General features: G+C 38.8%; 1 protein-coding gene across 2 annotated transcripts in view; it reads left to right on the forward strand.

The window, feature by feature from the left end:
- The first annotated feature begins 1,278 nt into the window (after positions 1-1,278).
- RIF1 (replication timing regulatory factor 1) overlaps positions 1,279-15,503 on the forward strand; it is a 41,598-nt gene continuing 27,373 nt past the window's right edge. For both annotated transcript variants that reach the window (XM_083378676.1, XM_083378677.1), the window contains exons 1-10: positions 1,279-1,484; positions 6,638-6,731; positions 7,620-7,716; positions 8,846-8,976; positions 9,058-9,149; positions 10,582-10,768; positions 12,278-12,370; positions 12,454-12,592; positions 14,720-14,871; positions 15,242-15,359. In XM_083378676.1, the coding sequence (XP_083234802.1) occupies positions 1,381-1,484; positions 6,638-6,731; positions 7,620-7,716; positions 8,846-8,976; positions 9,058-9,149; positions 10,582-10,768; positions 12,278-12,370; positions 12,454-12,592; positions 14,720-14,871; positions 15,242-15,359 (1,207 nt within the window). In that variant the 5' untranslated portion in view covers positions 1,279-1,380. The remainder of the gene's footprint in view (positions 1,485-6,637; positions 6,732-7,619; positions 7,717-8,845; positions 8,977-9,057; positions 9,150-10,581; positions 10,769-12,277; positions 12,371-12,453; positions 12,593-14,719; positions 14,872-15,241; positions 15,360-15,503) is intronic.

The raw sequence follows: 15,503 nt of genomic DNA on the forward strand, positions 1-15,503 counted from the left end.
CCACAAATGATATTGCAACTAGTAGATACTGAGGTATGATGGAATCTGAATAACTTTTCATTTTAAAATGCTACTACGTTTTTATGTTTCAAACAAAATTAATGTCAAATTGTTCTTCAGCTCCACAGACACCAATGGACTGGGCCAAAAAGAAGAAAGATCCTCTTGGCAAGCTGTCCTCTTTAATTAAACTTCTGATAATATTGACAAACTCTCTTCAGAGGCTTGCATCTGAGCAATCTGGTTTTGAAGAATTAGCTCCTGTAGGTTTTGTGATTGTCAGTATTCTTCAAAGTATCATCGACCACATCTCTTTGCCTTCTGTCATCAGATCTGTCTTTGGATTTATTGCAAAACCCTTAGCGGCATTATATGAAAAAAATAATGTTAAGCATTTGTACATTATAGGGTTGGGTTTTGCTGACGCAGCAGTTGCACGCCAATGTTACTGTGATGAAATTGTCTCATACAACTAATTTGAAGTAATTGTGGAAGGTTATCCATGTGGTTTTAAACGGCCTTTCATAAAGACTGCAAAGTAAAAGAGGTCAAGAACAGATTAAAGATGGATGGACAGGGTGGACAAGGTACAGGGGTGATACATGCACCCTTGGAAGACCTCTTGAAGGACCAGGTTAGTGAAAGATCATTCCAGAGAAAATGCATCTCTGTGGTTCCTAACAGGTGACAATGATAATCACGGGAAACCCCTTGACTACTACTGCACTTAACTTTCCTTTGTTGTTCGTTGCAAAGTCGTGTCCGACCCATCGCGACCCCATGGACAACTTTCCTCCAGGCTTTCCTGTCCTCTACCATCTTCTGGAGTCCATTTAATGTGATGGTCTGAATGAGATTTGGCGGCAGTATCAGTTCGTCTACAACAAAATAAACGAGCAGAGCATCTCAGTCGAATCGCTGACTCAAACCAGGTCTCTTTGCATCGTGCAAAATTCTTTCCAAAATGCAGGGTGAAATAAACGACCCAGCTTCCTTTTGCCACCGGCAAAGCCAACCGCCATCCACAACGCGGGGGAGGGGGCGGGAGAGGGGTGTGTGTGTGTGTGAAAAGAACGTGTCGATCGATGATTCCGCGCTCTCCCTCTTCCGCGCGACGGCGAGGGAGGGGCAAGGAGAAACCGCAAGAGCCGAGGCATTCGCGGCGCTCGACTTCTCGGCGCTCCGCCTCGACTCCGCGCGCCGCCCCCTGCCGCTCTTGGCGCGCGTTGATTGGGCGAGAGCTGCCCCCCAAGGCTCCGGCTCCCGCGCTTCGCCATCTTAGCCCGCGAGAAAAGGAACGCGAGCGTGGGAGCCGCGTTCGAGAACGGGGGAGGGCGGCTAGTTAATAGCCGTTTTCTCCCCTGGAGCCGTTAGTCAGCGATGGGACCCTGCGACGGTACGAGCCTGCGGGCCCTGCTGGAGACCCTCGAGGACCCGGCCGCTTCGCTGGGGGCGCTGACTGATGCGTTGCTGACCCTAACGAAGTGAGTCCCGACCGTGACTCCTTGTGCTGTCCGCGATTGGATGCGAGACGTGCCGGCGGCGGCATCCCTCTGACCACGGCTGTACAGGATATGAAAAAAACAAAAACCAAACTTTTATTTAGGGGGTGGCACTCTTCTTGGCGCCCCTACGGACCGACCGTCCGGGAAGGCGATACATTGACCGAACGGTGCACGTAATCCAGGCACCTCTTTGCCGAATCCGTCGGGTGACTTTTGAGAGTCTTCCTTATTGCAGCGCAAGCATCCTGACTCTACGCAGCTTCCCGAGCAGATAGATCGCCACCTCGGGATTTCTTTTCTTTTGCCCGATGTCCTCCTCGGAAATTGGGGCTTTTTTGTTTGGTTTTGTCTTTCGTTTCTTTAAGGAAAAAGGGAGATGGGTGAAAACTTTTATCCCCTCGGGGCTGCAAAAGTCTTACGACTCACGCGCTTTCTCTTCATTTTTTTTTTAAAAAATTTCTTCGATTTTTAAACGTGCCAACAGGGAGTCGGTGCTTTTTGTAAAATGCTGTAGAAAAGAAAGTTTTTATTATTTATTTATTTATTTATTTATTTATTTATTTATTTATTTTATTTGATTGATTGATTGATTGATTGATTGATTTTATATACCGCCCTATTCCCGAAGGACTCAGGGCGAATTACAGGGCGACTTTTTTTTTTTTTTTTTTGACATGGTTGCAGGAAATTTTCCGACATACTATTCGAATTAGCTTTTCTCTTCTGAATGGCGGAAATTCGACTGGGGAAGCTTTTGGTGAAGGGATCACTTTCTTAAGGGATATTGGTTTGCTGCACAATTGAAGGCAAAAATGTTCTGATAATGGCATGGGGAAAAGGCATTAGTGCCATCTCCCAATACAGCTTCTTTTTTTTTTAAAGGTACCATTGATTATGTGCCATCGAGTAGATTCCACAGATTTTCACCAGGATGATCTGTTCCCGATCTAGTTCTTCAGGGTCTTCCAATGGTGTACCCATCATCAATGTAATTGAGTCCATCCATTTTGATGCTGGTCATCCTCTTCTTTTTCCTTCCACTTTCCCAGCACTGCAGACTTCTCTAGGAAACTAGTTCTTCACACAATGTGTCCAGAATATGATAATTTGATCACAGTGTAGTGGAAAAATCTAGGTTTATTCTGTGATACATTTATTTTGGAGGGTTTTTTCCCTTGCTATCCAAGGTACTCTCAGGAGCCTTCTCCCACACAAAAGTTCAAAAGTATCACTTCCTTTCCTCTCTTGATTCTTCAAAATCCAACTTTCATTTCCATAGTGTCACAAGGAAGATTTGCCTGCCCAGTTCTGATCTTTGAACATACATCTGAATATTTTTTCCAAGGTCATCATGGCTACTCTACTAAGAGCTGAACTGAGAAGTGTTTCTTGACTGCTAGGTTCTGTACTGTTGCTAATTGATCTTAAAAGACAAGCTATCGATCACTTCAGTATAGATAGTCCTCATCTATTGACCATAGTTAGGGCTAGCAACTTGAGCATAAATCCTCCAAAGCACCTGAAGGCAGGACAAGAAGCAATGGCTGGAAACTAATCAAGGAGAGAACCAACTTAGAACTAAGGAAAAATTTCCTGACAGAAAAATTAATCAGTGGAACAAGTTGCCTCCAGAAGTTGTGGGTGCTACAACACTGTAAGTTTTTATAGAAGAGATTGGTTTTCTGCTTGAGCAGGGAGTTGGACTAGAAAACCTCCAAGATCCTTTCCAACTCCATTATTCTGTAAAGCAAAGTGGTCACTAAGTAAAACCACAGTTATGCTTTTCCTTCAGCATTGGTCACAAAGTTACTTTTTCATCAACATCGTAACTGAATGTGAAACAGGCAGTCACTATACAAGTCTGCTTCTGTCTTCATTTCCTATTCTAAGACTGGTTGTACCTATTGTCATTAGTTTTGTGTCTTTCATTTTAGTTTCTTTTTTTTTTTGCTCTGACTTATTAGTGGAGCTTAGAGATTCTTTGCATTTTTGGCTATATCATCAGCAGTGCACATATAATTGATACTTATTTCTCCAGTTTTAAAACCATGCTCATCTTTTTTCAATCCACTTTCTTCTAATATATATTCAACATATAAGTTGAATAAAATAAGAATATGCAGGCTTGCCACACTCCTTTGGCAATCAATCTCATGTGAACAACCTAATCAAAGGCCCTTCTGCAATGAATGAAACACACAGAGACTTCCTTTTGGTTCTTTGGCTTTCTCAGTTATCTAGGGCAGGGCTTTTCAACCTTTTCACCCATTGTACCACTTTTAGGATATGGCAACGTCCGAGTACCACCAGTCGCCTAGCAAGGTGTCAAAAACTTGATAACCAAAAAAAAAAGTGATGAAGTACAGGTATTCCTCGACTTACAACAGTTCGCTTAGTGACTCTTCGAAGTTACAATGGCACTGAAAAAAGTGCCCCCCAAGACATAGCCGAGCAAGACGCCTGCCTGCCCGCCTGGCGGTGCTCTTCCTCCTGTCCGAGGTTTTCATTGTTGTGAGCATTTCTGTTGAGGATTGGCAGCGGGGGTGGGGTGGGGTGGGGGGGTGTTTGGTTTTTATCTCCCTCCCCTCTGCTGGGTGGTTGCAGCAGGTTTTGGTAACTACATGACCCTGGAACACTGTGACCATCATAAATATGAATCAGTTGCCAAGCAATATGAATCAGTTGCCAAGCATTTGTATGTAAATCACAAGACCCTGGAGATGCTGCAACATTCCAGCTGATGGGCTCAGAAGCACCAGGATCAGTGCCGAGCTCCAGCTGGAGCCTGGCGCTAATCCTGGCGCTTCCACTCAGCCCTGAAGCCCCGAAGAAGCGGTGATCCTGGCACTTCTGCTGAGCTCTGACAGCCCTGCAGCTCCAGGCATCTCTTGCTCAGGCTTGTGTGGTACTGCCACCGGTTCAGCTCATTCCCCTCCCCCACTACCACTTTTCTAGGATGGTCGCGTACCACCTGCCAGGTGCCAGTGTGCCCCAGGTGGTATCCGTACCACTGGTTGAAAAGCCCTGATCCAGGGAATATCAGCAATAATGCCTTATGTTCCTTAACTTTTTCTAAAGCTGTCTTGTCATCTTCTTTTCCCAGTAGGGCTGTAATCTTCATAACTTCATTTTGTTAACACGTGACAGTAAGAGTATTGTATGATTTTCTTTATCAGATTTATATGACTGTCCATCTTTCAAGAAATTGACTCTGAGCAGCATACAACAATCAGTAGAAAGAATGAATATAAAATAATAATAAAAATAGTCATTATTAAAAAAAATTGAAAAAACCTGAGAAATGTAAAACATACAAACCACATGGAGAGATTAAAAAAATCAACCTAAGAATGTTTCCAGTTCCCTGGAATCCCCAGATTTGCTGGCACCACCAGGCCTTGAGGGATTTCCAGAATGATAAACCTAATCTGAATTGGGGGGGGAGGATATTCCATAGGGCGGGCACCATAGCTGATAAGGCCTGCTCTCTGGGTTCTACCAAAATCGGGTCCCTGGTAGATGGTGCCCACAGTATGACTTCTCTGCCAGATCTAATGAGATGGGCTGATGTAATCGGGAGAGATGATCCATGGGATCCAGATCACCTGTTCCCATGCCATAAAGGACTTTAAAAGTTAAAACCAGCACCTTGAATTGGACCCAGAAACAAACTGGCAGTTAATGCAGTTCTTAGTATGGAGATGTAATATACGTTCTATTAGGAGCACACACAACTGCCTGCACTATTGCATCCTAAATCAGTTGAAGCTGCCTGATAATTCTTAAAGAGAGCACATTACAGTAGTCCACTAAGAATGATAGTTTGTATACTCTTTTCGCATCCAAATGCATTGAGTACCAAATTCAATGAGTTTCAAATCAGTTGAGTACCAAGGTTTCCCTGAATGAGTTTTATTTATCAATATTTACCATATTAAAAATTAAAGTGAATAAATTTACTGCCATTTGCAGATCATGCAATACTGCTGCTTATCTCTTTCAACAGCTCTCTGAAAGTTACTTGTTAAACTCTTTTCTGAGATTTTTGTCTTTCTTGGCTTTGGCTTCTCTTTTAGTAATTTTCACTGTTTGTTCTGACTTCCAGTTTGCTTTCTTTCTTTTTTTTTGCCAGTCTCTTTCTACTGCCGTCCTCAGTTTTTTAAACTACATTTCATTTAGTTACAATGCATCAGTTCTGTATTAGTGACATCCAGGACTTCGGTGTGATTCCTGATGTTCTTGAAAGTGATGGATATATGCTCAAGACCATATTGTGGGAAATGGTTAGCTTTTTTATTCTGTTTAGCTTGAGCAGTTCATGATCTGCAACATAAAAGTCAGGTTTTTTTTATTCCCTCTGTTTCTTTTGGCATAGGTAATGTTATGCAGAGTGCAGAAAAAGGAATTAAAAATATTAAGCCAAATACATTGAAACTATAAGATAAAAAGTGAAATGTGGTTTACACCAGTTGCCTTTTGAAAAGCATCTTTGGGGTGCCCGTTCCTTATTTAACACATGCACTTAAATACTGTGTTCCCACTGGGTTCAACTTCTCATGACATTATTTTTTGTTCCATGTAACAAAGTCACAGAAGCACAGTTTTCTACAGAGCTGTTTTTACTTTTGTCAGTACGTTTTTATTTTATCAGTAGGCCACTTTACTCACTATTTTGTATTTGTGATCTTGACAGTTTTCTACTTACTTTCTCATTGTCAATAAATATTACATGAAGGTACAAAAATTGATTTATTTGCTGTACAACATGAAATCATTTGCCACTTTATCAGATAACTTGGTCTTTAACACATTATTTTTCAGATCCATAATCTTTACAATGTCATAATCTAACATTTGCTAGAAACAATTAAGATTCTCAGCTAATGGCATTTGTCGTGCCAGACAAACCTTTAACATCACTATCAGCATTCCTTTTACATTTATCCCCAAATATTTTATTTGAAAGCTTGAAGTGCTTGAGGTTCTTAGAAGCAAAGCCTGATAACTGATAAATGTCTATCATCAAATTCATACCTAGTCATGGGTTATATTGGTTAGCCTTTAAATAGTGATGTATTTTTCTACATTTGAGCACTTTTTAACCAAAAGCCTGTTTGTTTTTCAATATTAAGTCGTCTGTCTGAGGATGAAGAGGATGAAGACGAAGGAAGGGAATTGGCAGATGAGATTGAAAAGTGTTTTCCCCAACTTTACAAAATACTTATGGTATGTATTTCACTTCTGTGCTTAGTCTTTATTGCCCTGTTTAGTTATCTAAGTACTTCAGGCTAAACAAGTTTTAAGTTGCTTCCTTTCACCAGAATTGGGCAAGATTAGCAGTTGAAACTTAATTTGAAGAAGTGTACACTTTTTAAAGTTTTTAACAATTTGAATCATGTCAAAAATCGCTATTGATTTTTTTTATCGAAGATAAATTTAATGTACTATCAAGTTTGCCTGTTAACAGAAATAAATGTATTCATTTTTCATTATCAAGATCACTAAATTACTGATATATATCAGCTTTGGTGTGTGGATTAGAGAAATAACCTGAAAATTAACTAGCTTTTGTATTTTGAGGGCAAGATGAAATATTATATTAAATAATCTAATCTTAAGTAAATATAGCGACCTTCTCCAATTTGGTCACCCTCCGTATTAGTTGGAAGTCCACTTTCATACCTTCCAGTAAAGTGACTATGGATGGTGATTGAAGAGCATCTAGAGCACGGGTGTCAAACTCGCCGTGTCATGTGACGTGTTGTGACTTTTTGCATTGTCAGAGCTGGGGGGGGGGATGGCCTCCGTATGACGCAACCGGCCCTTGGGTCAGCAGTTTGACACCCCTGATCTAGAGATTTACCAGATTGGGTAAGGTTGGATTAGAGATTTCTGTGGAGATTCTCAGTCATTCAGGTCATGGTTGTCCCAAAGATGTTTTTTCATGAGGCAACTGAACTTTCTTGTTTTTCTTTGAAGACGTTTCTCTTCTCATCCAAGAAGCTTCTTCAGCTCTGGATTAGAGAATGATACCAGTTTCAGATCTTGACAAATTGAAGTAATTTAAGTGGTCAGTGTTGTGTGACTTTAGATTTGTTTTTTTTTCTTGTTTAGACATATGCTCCTTCTGAAAATGCAGAGTTGAGCAGTGCAGCTTTACAAGCTTTAGGACACTGCGTGGTTAATCCAAAGATTTCTTCATGGTTATGTGGTAAATACCTTTTTGTATTATAAACATTGATAAACTATATCTAATCAGTTTGACTAGCCAGTTTCTTCCAGTGACTGGTATTCATAGTCTATGTGTATATGTGTAAATAGTGGATATACAGACACTTATGCTACCAGAATTAATAGTCACAGATAGAAATGTCATATGAAATGGAATGTGTTACTTTTAAATCTGTTTCCCATTGGCTAAATTTCAGCATAAATCTTTTGATTGGTCCATGTTTCAGCCAAAATAAAATCTGCAGAGATCCAAGAATGATTTTTTTAAATCATAATTTTTAATCAAAGTTTAAAAATACGAAAGACGAATACAAATAACCTGTGGACTTCCCGAACATCAAATACTCACATGAGCAGTTCTTTGGCATATTTTTTGCTACCTGTTGGTATACTGCCAGAGGTATACATCATTATTAAAGAAACCCCTATCCAGAACAGTGGTTTCTGTACAGAACAGAAACCTGCAATTAGTGCAGGTTCGAGTCACACCAGGCTCAAGGTTGACTCAGCCTTCCATCCTTCCGAGGTAGGTAAAATGAGGACCCAGATTGTTGGGGGCAATAAGCTGACTTTGTAAAAATGCCGCTTGGGGGTGTATGAAAGCCCTAATAAGCAGGCATATACATAGAATGAAGGCTACTGCTAAGCTTGTAAGCCGCCCTGAGTCTTCGGAGAAGGGCGGGATATAAATGGGAATAAAAAAAAAAACAGTCAAGCCATTGATGTATATGTGGAAGTGAATTGTTTTGTATCCACATACTTTTATTTAGGGTTATTTAGGATTATTTAATGTAAGTATATTTGAGTTGCTAGGACATATAGTGAATGTTTTTGCATACCATTTCTGTGAAACATGAATGAAACACCGTAGCATGCTTTATGTCTTGACTTTTGTCAAAAATAAATCCTGTATCTAATCCCAGGGCAGTTAGTGTTATGGTCTTTAGGGAAAATTAGATTCCGCATGTCTGCAGCCATCGGAGAATTGTCTTAGCAGGGAAATTAGTCTGAATTTCATACAGGCCATGAAAATTGTTACACTCAATTATTACATGGTGATAATATCTCTAACAATAATTTCTGGTTTTTCTGTTGTTGTTTTTTAACAGAAAGAGAAATACATGAACTACTTTCTACATTAAACAATGTTGCTTTAAATTCAGGAGACAAACACACTTGCACAAGAGCACTTTGGGTGATCTCAAAGCAGTCCTTTTCTCCTGATACTGTTGGAAAGTTGGTGAGTATGATTTGTTTTCATCACCTATAAATAAAAGTTGATAAAAAATCTTGCTGTACTTAACTCATTATATCTTTTCAGGTACCCAGTATTATTACTATGCTAGAAACAGTACTAGAAGGAGATTTACATTCCATGGTGATTGAATATGAAGCGCTAAATGTTATTATCCGGTATGTGTCGGTTATATATTGGTTAAAAATTAGAAGAGGAGAAAGACTTCTGTTTAAATGTTGCCTGTTTACATTGTAAACTATTGCACTGTTGTTATGATTGTACTGCATGCTCAGTAATATTTATGTTTTGAATTTATCGCATTATGTGGCAGAGAAATTATATATGTGTTTATAGTTTTCTGGAAATTTGTTCTGTTGTTAGCTGCGAAATCGTGTCTGACCCATCGCGACCCCATGGACAACGTTCCTGCAGGCGTTCCTGTCCTCTACCATCTTCTGGAGTCTATTTAGGCTCACGCCTACTGCTTCAGTGACTCCATCCAGCCATCTCATTCTCTGTCCCCTTCTTCTCTTGCCCTCAATCTTTCCCAGCATTAGGCTCTTCTCCAGTGAGTCCTTCCTTCTTATTAGGTGGCCAAAGTATTGTGAGTTTCAACTTCAGGATCTAGCCTTCTAAAGAGCAGTCAGGGTTGATCTCCTCTAGGACTGACCGGTTTGATCGCCTGGCAGTCCAAGGGACTCACAGGAGTCTTCTCCAGCACCACAGTTCAAAGGCCTCAATTCTTTGGTGCTCAGCCTTTCTTATGGTCCAACTTTCACTGCCATACATTGCAACTGGGAAGTCTATCGCCTTGACTATACGCACTTTTGTTGACAGGGTGATGTCTCTGCTTTTTAGTGTGCTGTCTAGATTTGCCATTGCTTTCCTCCCCAGGAACAAGCATCTTTTAATTTCTTGGCTGCAATCCTCATCTGCAGTGATCTTGGAGCCCAAGAAAATAAAATCTGTCACTACCTCCATTTCTTCCCCATCTATTTGCCAGGAATAGAGAGGGCCGGATGCCATGATCTTGGTTTTCTTAACGTTAAGTTTCAACCCAACTTTTACATAAATTTGTTCTACTTTCCAGTTAAGCTACTAACTTTATATTAGATCTTTATTGATATTGTATTTCATATTATAGTTGGAGCACACCAATGGCAGCAACGTAACATAAATGGTAGTTCTATAATATAGTAGTGAGGCAACGGCTGCTTGTAAGAGTTAGTTTGGGGAAGGTTTTCCATATTACTTCAACTGTCGGATCATATTCTAGGTTTTACTTAATCTAAAGTGATTTTAGTTTATTTGTGGTCCAAATCAGCTGAAATGGCCATATTATTGCACTGACACCAGTTGGATAATTGACAGTGGATTAAGTTTATCTTGTCTCTGGTCTGTAGACACCTTCAATTAGCCTTTGAAGCACTGTAATGTTATTCAGAATAGACTGCAAACCACTGCCATGTGAAAGCAAGAAATTTACATATACCTGCATACTCAGTTCTTTTGACAAACTTGCAAAAAACTATTCATATTTGTGTTTGGAAAAACCTATTCATATTTGTGTTTGCAAAACTTATTCATATTTGTGTTTCTAAAATCTAGGCTGATAAATCAGGCTCCTTCCGACATGGAGCAACAGGCTGTGAAGTGGGCTAAGATAATAATTCCTTTGGTGGTTCACTCAGCTCATAAAGTACAATTAAGAGCTGCTAGTGCTTTGGAAATGGGTCTACCACTTCTTCAGCAGCACCAAGAGGTGATAAGAGTCACTGAACAAATCATGGCCACTGTAAGTCAAATATATCTTAAATGTGTTTGCAGAGCACCATAGAGCCAGACATATTTCTTGCATGACCTTTATTCGGTTCCCATACAGCTATTTTACTTGATTTTCAGTCATGTATATTTTTGGAATAAATTAAAAATCTAGAATAGAAATCATTGAAATCTGTACAAATATTATATAATAAATACCAGAGTCATACTTTAAATATAGGAAGATAAATACAAATGAAGCCTGAACTGAAATGTATTATTTTGAAAGAGTATTAAAATGATAATTGACTGCTATTTGTAATTTCTAATATAATACCTTAAAAATTATATTTTTCCATATGAAACTGTATGTTCAGGTGTTTTTCAGCATAATCCTTTAGATTATTTAGATGTTATTAATACATTTATTCTGAATTGAATAAATGAACGTATGTATACTTTTTGAAGTCTTAAAACGTGCAAACTAAAGGACAATTGATGTAAAACAGTAGATAAAAGATAGCAATAAAATAGTATGTCAATCCATTGTTTAAAAACCTAAGTCAAATTTCATACGATTGTTAAAGATCAATTCTGTAAGGGTTACAAGAATGCAAATAATCTTTATAGCTGCACAATAAAATTTTACAATTGTGTATAGTATGTAATTATGGAGTCTCTGTCAACCAATTGATATTTAATGTAAAATCCATCTGAATAACTTGGATTTTTTAAAATAAAGACCATATTAGCATTTTATAAAAGTCTGGATTAATTTCACAATATAAAAGAACACATTCAGTTTTCTCTATCTTACCTTATTCTCATAGGAGAAGTCCTCTTGGGACCTGGTATATTACAGCATCTTTAAAAAAAAATACTGAGGGTGTGGCATTAAGGCAAGCTCTAAAAAATGTCCATTGATCATGGAATAAGAGAAAAAACAGGCGTCAGAAGAGGGTCTCTGAGATTTTATGAAAAGTTGATAAAAGTTTAAAATCCTCTTAGATTATTTAGTGGCTCTGTCCCAGATCCACTGTTTGTTTACATATTTTCCATTATTGAGCCTTAAGGATAGTGAATACTCGGGTGACAATCTGTAGGAGAGCGGTTTGTAACACTCTTCCATCATTTTGATCTATAAACACACAATACTATTAATGGTAGCCTTGTTGCTTGAGTCAATTTAAACCTATTCAAAACACATTGATTTTTATTCTTAGCAATCCAGTTTCTAATCTCAGAGAATAAATTGCTGAATACTGCTTCGTGTGGTAATTATGCAGTGGATTTGCCAGAAGCAATTTAATCATTCCTTCTTGCATCCCATGGAATTGCTTTGGCATTTTTCGGAGTGGGGCATAACTGCAGATTCCTTCTAGATATTTGACAAACTATTCCTATTCATTTAAAATAATTCAGAAGGCTGTTCAAGGACCTTAGCTGGCCATCTCTGAACAAACCCCCCAAAATCTCATTAATGTGCATTTTTATCTACTTTAATACAACATTTTAATAAGTGTTCTCTATTATAATCCTACAGAAAGTAATTCCAGAACTCCAAAAGCTGTTTTTTTCTAAACATGAAGCATATATTCTGAAACTGTGGCCCCTCTTTGTAAAGTTGCTTGGAAAAGTAAGTTGGAGAAAAATTCTTTTTAACCTATGATACTGGAAGTACATTACAGTATACAATGTTGCTGCATTTTTTCCCTTTAGACACTGCACCATAGTGGAAGCTTTATCAATTCCTTGCTCCATTTAGAAGAACTTGGATTTCGTAGTGGCTCTCCAGTGGTGAAGAAAATAGCTTTCATTGCGTGGAAAAGTCTGATTGACAACTTTGCTTTAAATCCAGGTACACTTAACATGTTGAGCAGTAATGTATCAGCAATGAATATACTCTTGTTTCTCACATGCAGAGGAAAAATCAGTTATTAAACCAACACACAAAACATAGGAAGTTATTAGTGATGTTGATAGTGTAAATTAAATTAGTTGCCATCTTGTCATATACTGACTATAGTTAATATAAGATTTAGGTAAAGGTAAAGGTTCCCCCGCACATGGCGTGCTAGTCGTTTCCGAATCTAGGGGCCGGTGTTCATCTCCGTTTCAAAGCCGAAGAGCCAGCGCTTATCCAAGGACGTCTCCGTGGTCGTGTGGCCAGCATGACTAGATGCCAAAGGCGCACGGAACGCTGTTACCTTCCCACCGTAGTGGTCCCTATTTTTCTACTTGCATTTTTACGTGCTTTCGAACTGCTAGGTTGGCAGAAGCTGAGACGAGTAACAGGCGCTCACTCTGTTATGCGGCACTCGGGATTCGACCCGCCAAACTGCCGACCTTCTGATCGACAAGCTCAGCGTCCTAACCCACTGAGCCACCGCATTCCTTAATATAAGATTTACATAGTTGTTATTGTTACCAGATGCCAGATATCTCTTATGAGAATGTGCTGTTCATCCACTATAAAGCATTTACTCAAATTTAAATTCTACCTGATTCCCAGCAACTCTGGGGCAATTTTCAAATTGTTAAAAATATTTAAAAACAAAGAACAAAAATCAAAAAGATCAAAGGTGTCAAGAGATAAGAAACCTGGATAGGAAGCTCCAAAGATGCTTTTCAAAAGGCAATTGGACTTTCTTGGGGTTTTTTTTTCTCTTTGAATTTTTTTTTACTTCTTATCCAAAAAGCTTTTTCAGTTCTGAGAACGTCCACAACTGAAGAAGCTTCTTGGATGTGAAGCGAAACGTTTTCAATGAAAAAAAAACAACAAGAAAGTCCAGTTGCCTTTTGAAAAGCACCTTTGGGACAACCCTGACCTGAATGGTTGAAAATCCCCACAGAAACCTGGATAGGAAGGAAGAAAAAGAGGAAAATGGTCCTCAATCACGCTTGTCAAAGGCCCATCAAAATACCAGTAGCGTGAAGGTCATTTGACTCTCAGGAAGACCCTTATTCCAGGAGGCAAGAACTGCCACAGAAAAGGCATGCATCCTGGATCACAATAGATGGCATTGTTTAATTAAAACAACCAACCAACCCTGATCGGCTGGACAAATACTATGGGAGACAATCAGTTCCTCAGGTAACCAGGCCCTATGCCATGTTGGGGTTTGTTATAGTAATCAGCACCCTGAATTGCACTTGGAGGCAAGCTGGCAAACAGTACAGTTCACAAAGCAGAGATATTAAATGGGCATATTGAACCGTGCCCATCATTGCCAGCACTGTTGCATCCTGGGCCATCTTCAACTTCCAGGTGGTCTTCAGAAGCATCCCATATAGACTGTGTTGCAGTAGTCAAGCATTGAGAGGACTAGGCCATGAGAGACTGAAAGACTTTCCTCAACCCAATCTAGGAAAAGGTATATAGGGAGTCCTCAAGTTAAAACTAATTAGCCTGGAATTATGATTGTAAGTTGTGCTGATCATTGAGCAAATCACTGGGTGACTTTTTGCAGCTGTTGTTAAGCAAGTCCCTTTTCTGCAGTGGCTTTTTTGTGTGAGAAATCAGAAGTAATCTTTCTTTTGTCTGTTCCTCAGAGACAGGTGTCTACAATACTCCTTTGGATTATTTGCCTTCCCCATGAGAAAGCTCATGGAAGCTTTTAAGGAGATGGGTAGGGAGTATAGAATTCAAATACATAATCATTACCCAAGCGTAAGAGAATTATTATATTTCTGAGACACTCATATGAAAGGAGTGGCTTGTTTGTACTTGTTTTTCTGTTGGTTTTCTTTTTTCTTTGTTTTTCTTGCATTTTGTATTTATATTTTTATTAAATTTTCTTTCTGATATTAGTTTGGGTTACCTTTTAGAATGGTTGAAATCTTCAATAAAAATATTTTTTTAAAGGGGGATGCTATATTTGTTAGAGAAATCTATTTTCAATTAATAGCAGCCCAGTGAGGCAAAAAGAATTTCTGCTTCTCATTCTATTGGATATAATAATAATTTTTATTTCTATTTTTCAAGATATATTATGCAGTGCAAAAAGGCTGAGATTGTTAATGCAACCACTGACATCTATTCATGTAAGAACTGAAACTCTGGCACTGACCAAGCTTGAAGTTTGGTGGTATTTATTAATTAGGCTTGGATCTCAGCTTCCAGTCCATTTTGAACAGGTAACTTAATATTTGTTGTTGAACTAATATTGAGCATTAGTTAAAATAGGTTCGGAAAGGCTCTTTGACCTAGATTTCTATTTGATTTCTATTTTCTCACAAAAGATTTAACAGTTTTAAAGTTTTTACATATCCTAATATTTCATGATCATCATTGTAGTCAGTGAACTTTGTTCAGGTTAGAATATTTGAATTTATAATTTATTGATTTATATTATTTATTGATTTATTATAATGAAACGAATTAAATTAGTATTACTAAGTAATAACGAAGTATTAAAAGCTCTAGGGAATTTTGCTCTGTTGAATTAAATAGAACTGATCTGCCCATTTTATTTTTTGGGCTTATGCTTCAGTATTTCTTTTTTAGGTTGGCGTGCCATTAATTCAGAACACTTTATGCCTGGATGCCTCTCAGCTACAAGGAAATTCATCACGGTTCATTTCTAATCAGAGTTTAGCTATACCAAGTTGTTCGCAAAAATCAGGTATGAAGCAAGCAGTTCAAGCACATTGGCGGCTGAGGGGAGGGAGGGTGGGAAAGCACTGGGAAGGTTGGGAGGTGATGATTACACTGGTGGGATATGCCATTGTGGAGGAGGAGGAAGAGGGCAATCTCAATTCTACCACTG

This window comes from Vipera ursinii (assembly GCF_947247035.1).
Source record: "Vipera ursinii genome assembly, chromosome: 1".
NCBI classification, from domain to species: domain Eukaryota; kingdom Metazoa; phylum Chordata; class Lepidosauria; order Squamata; family Viperidae; genus Vipera; species Vipera ursinii.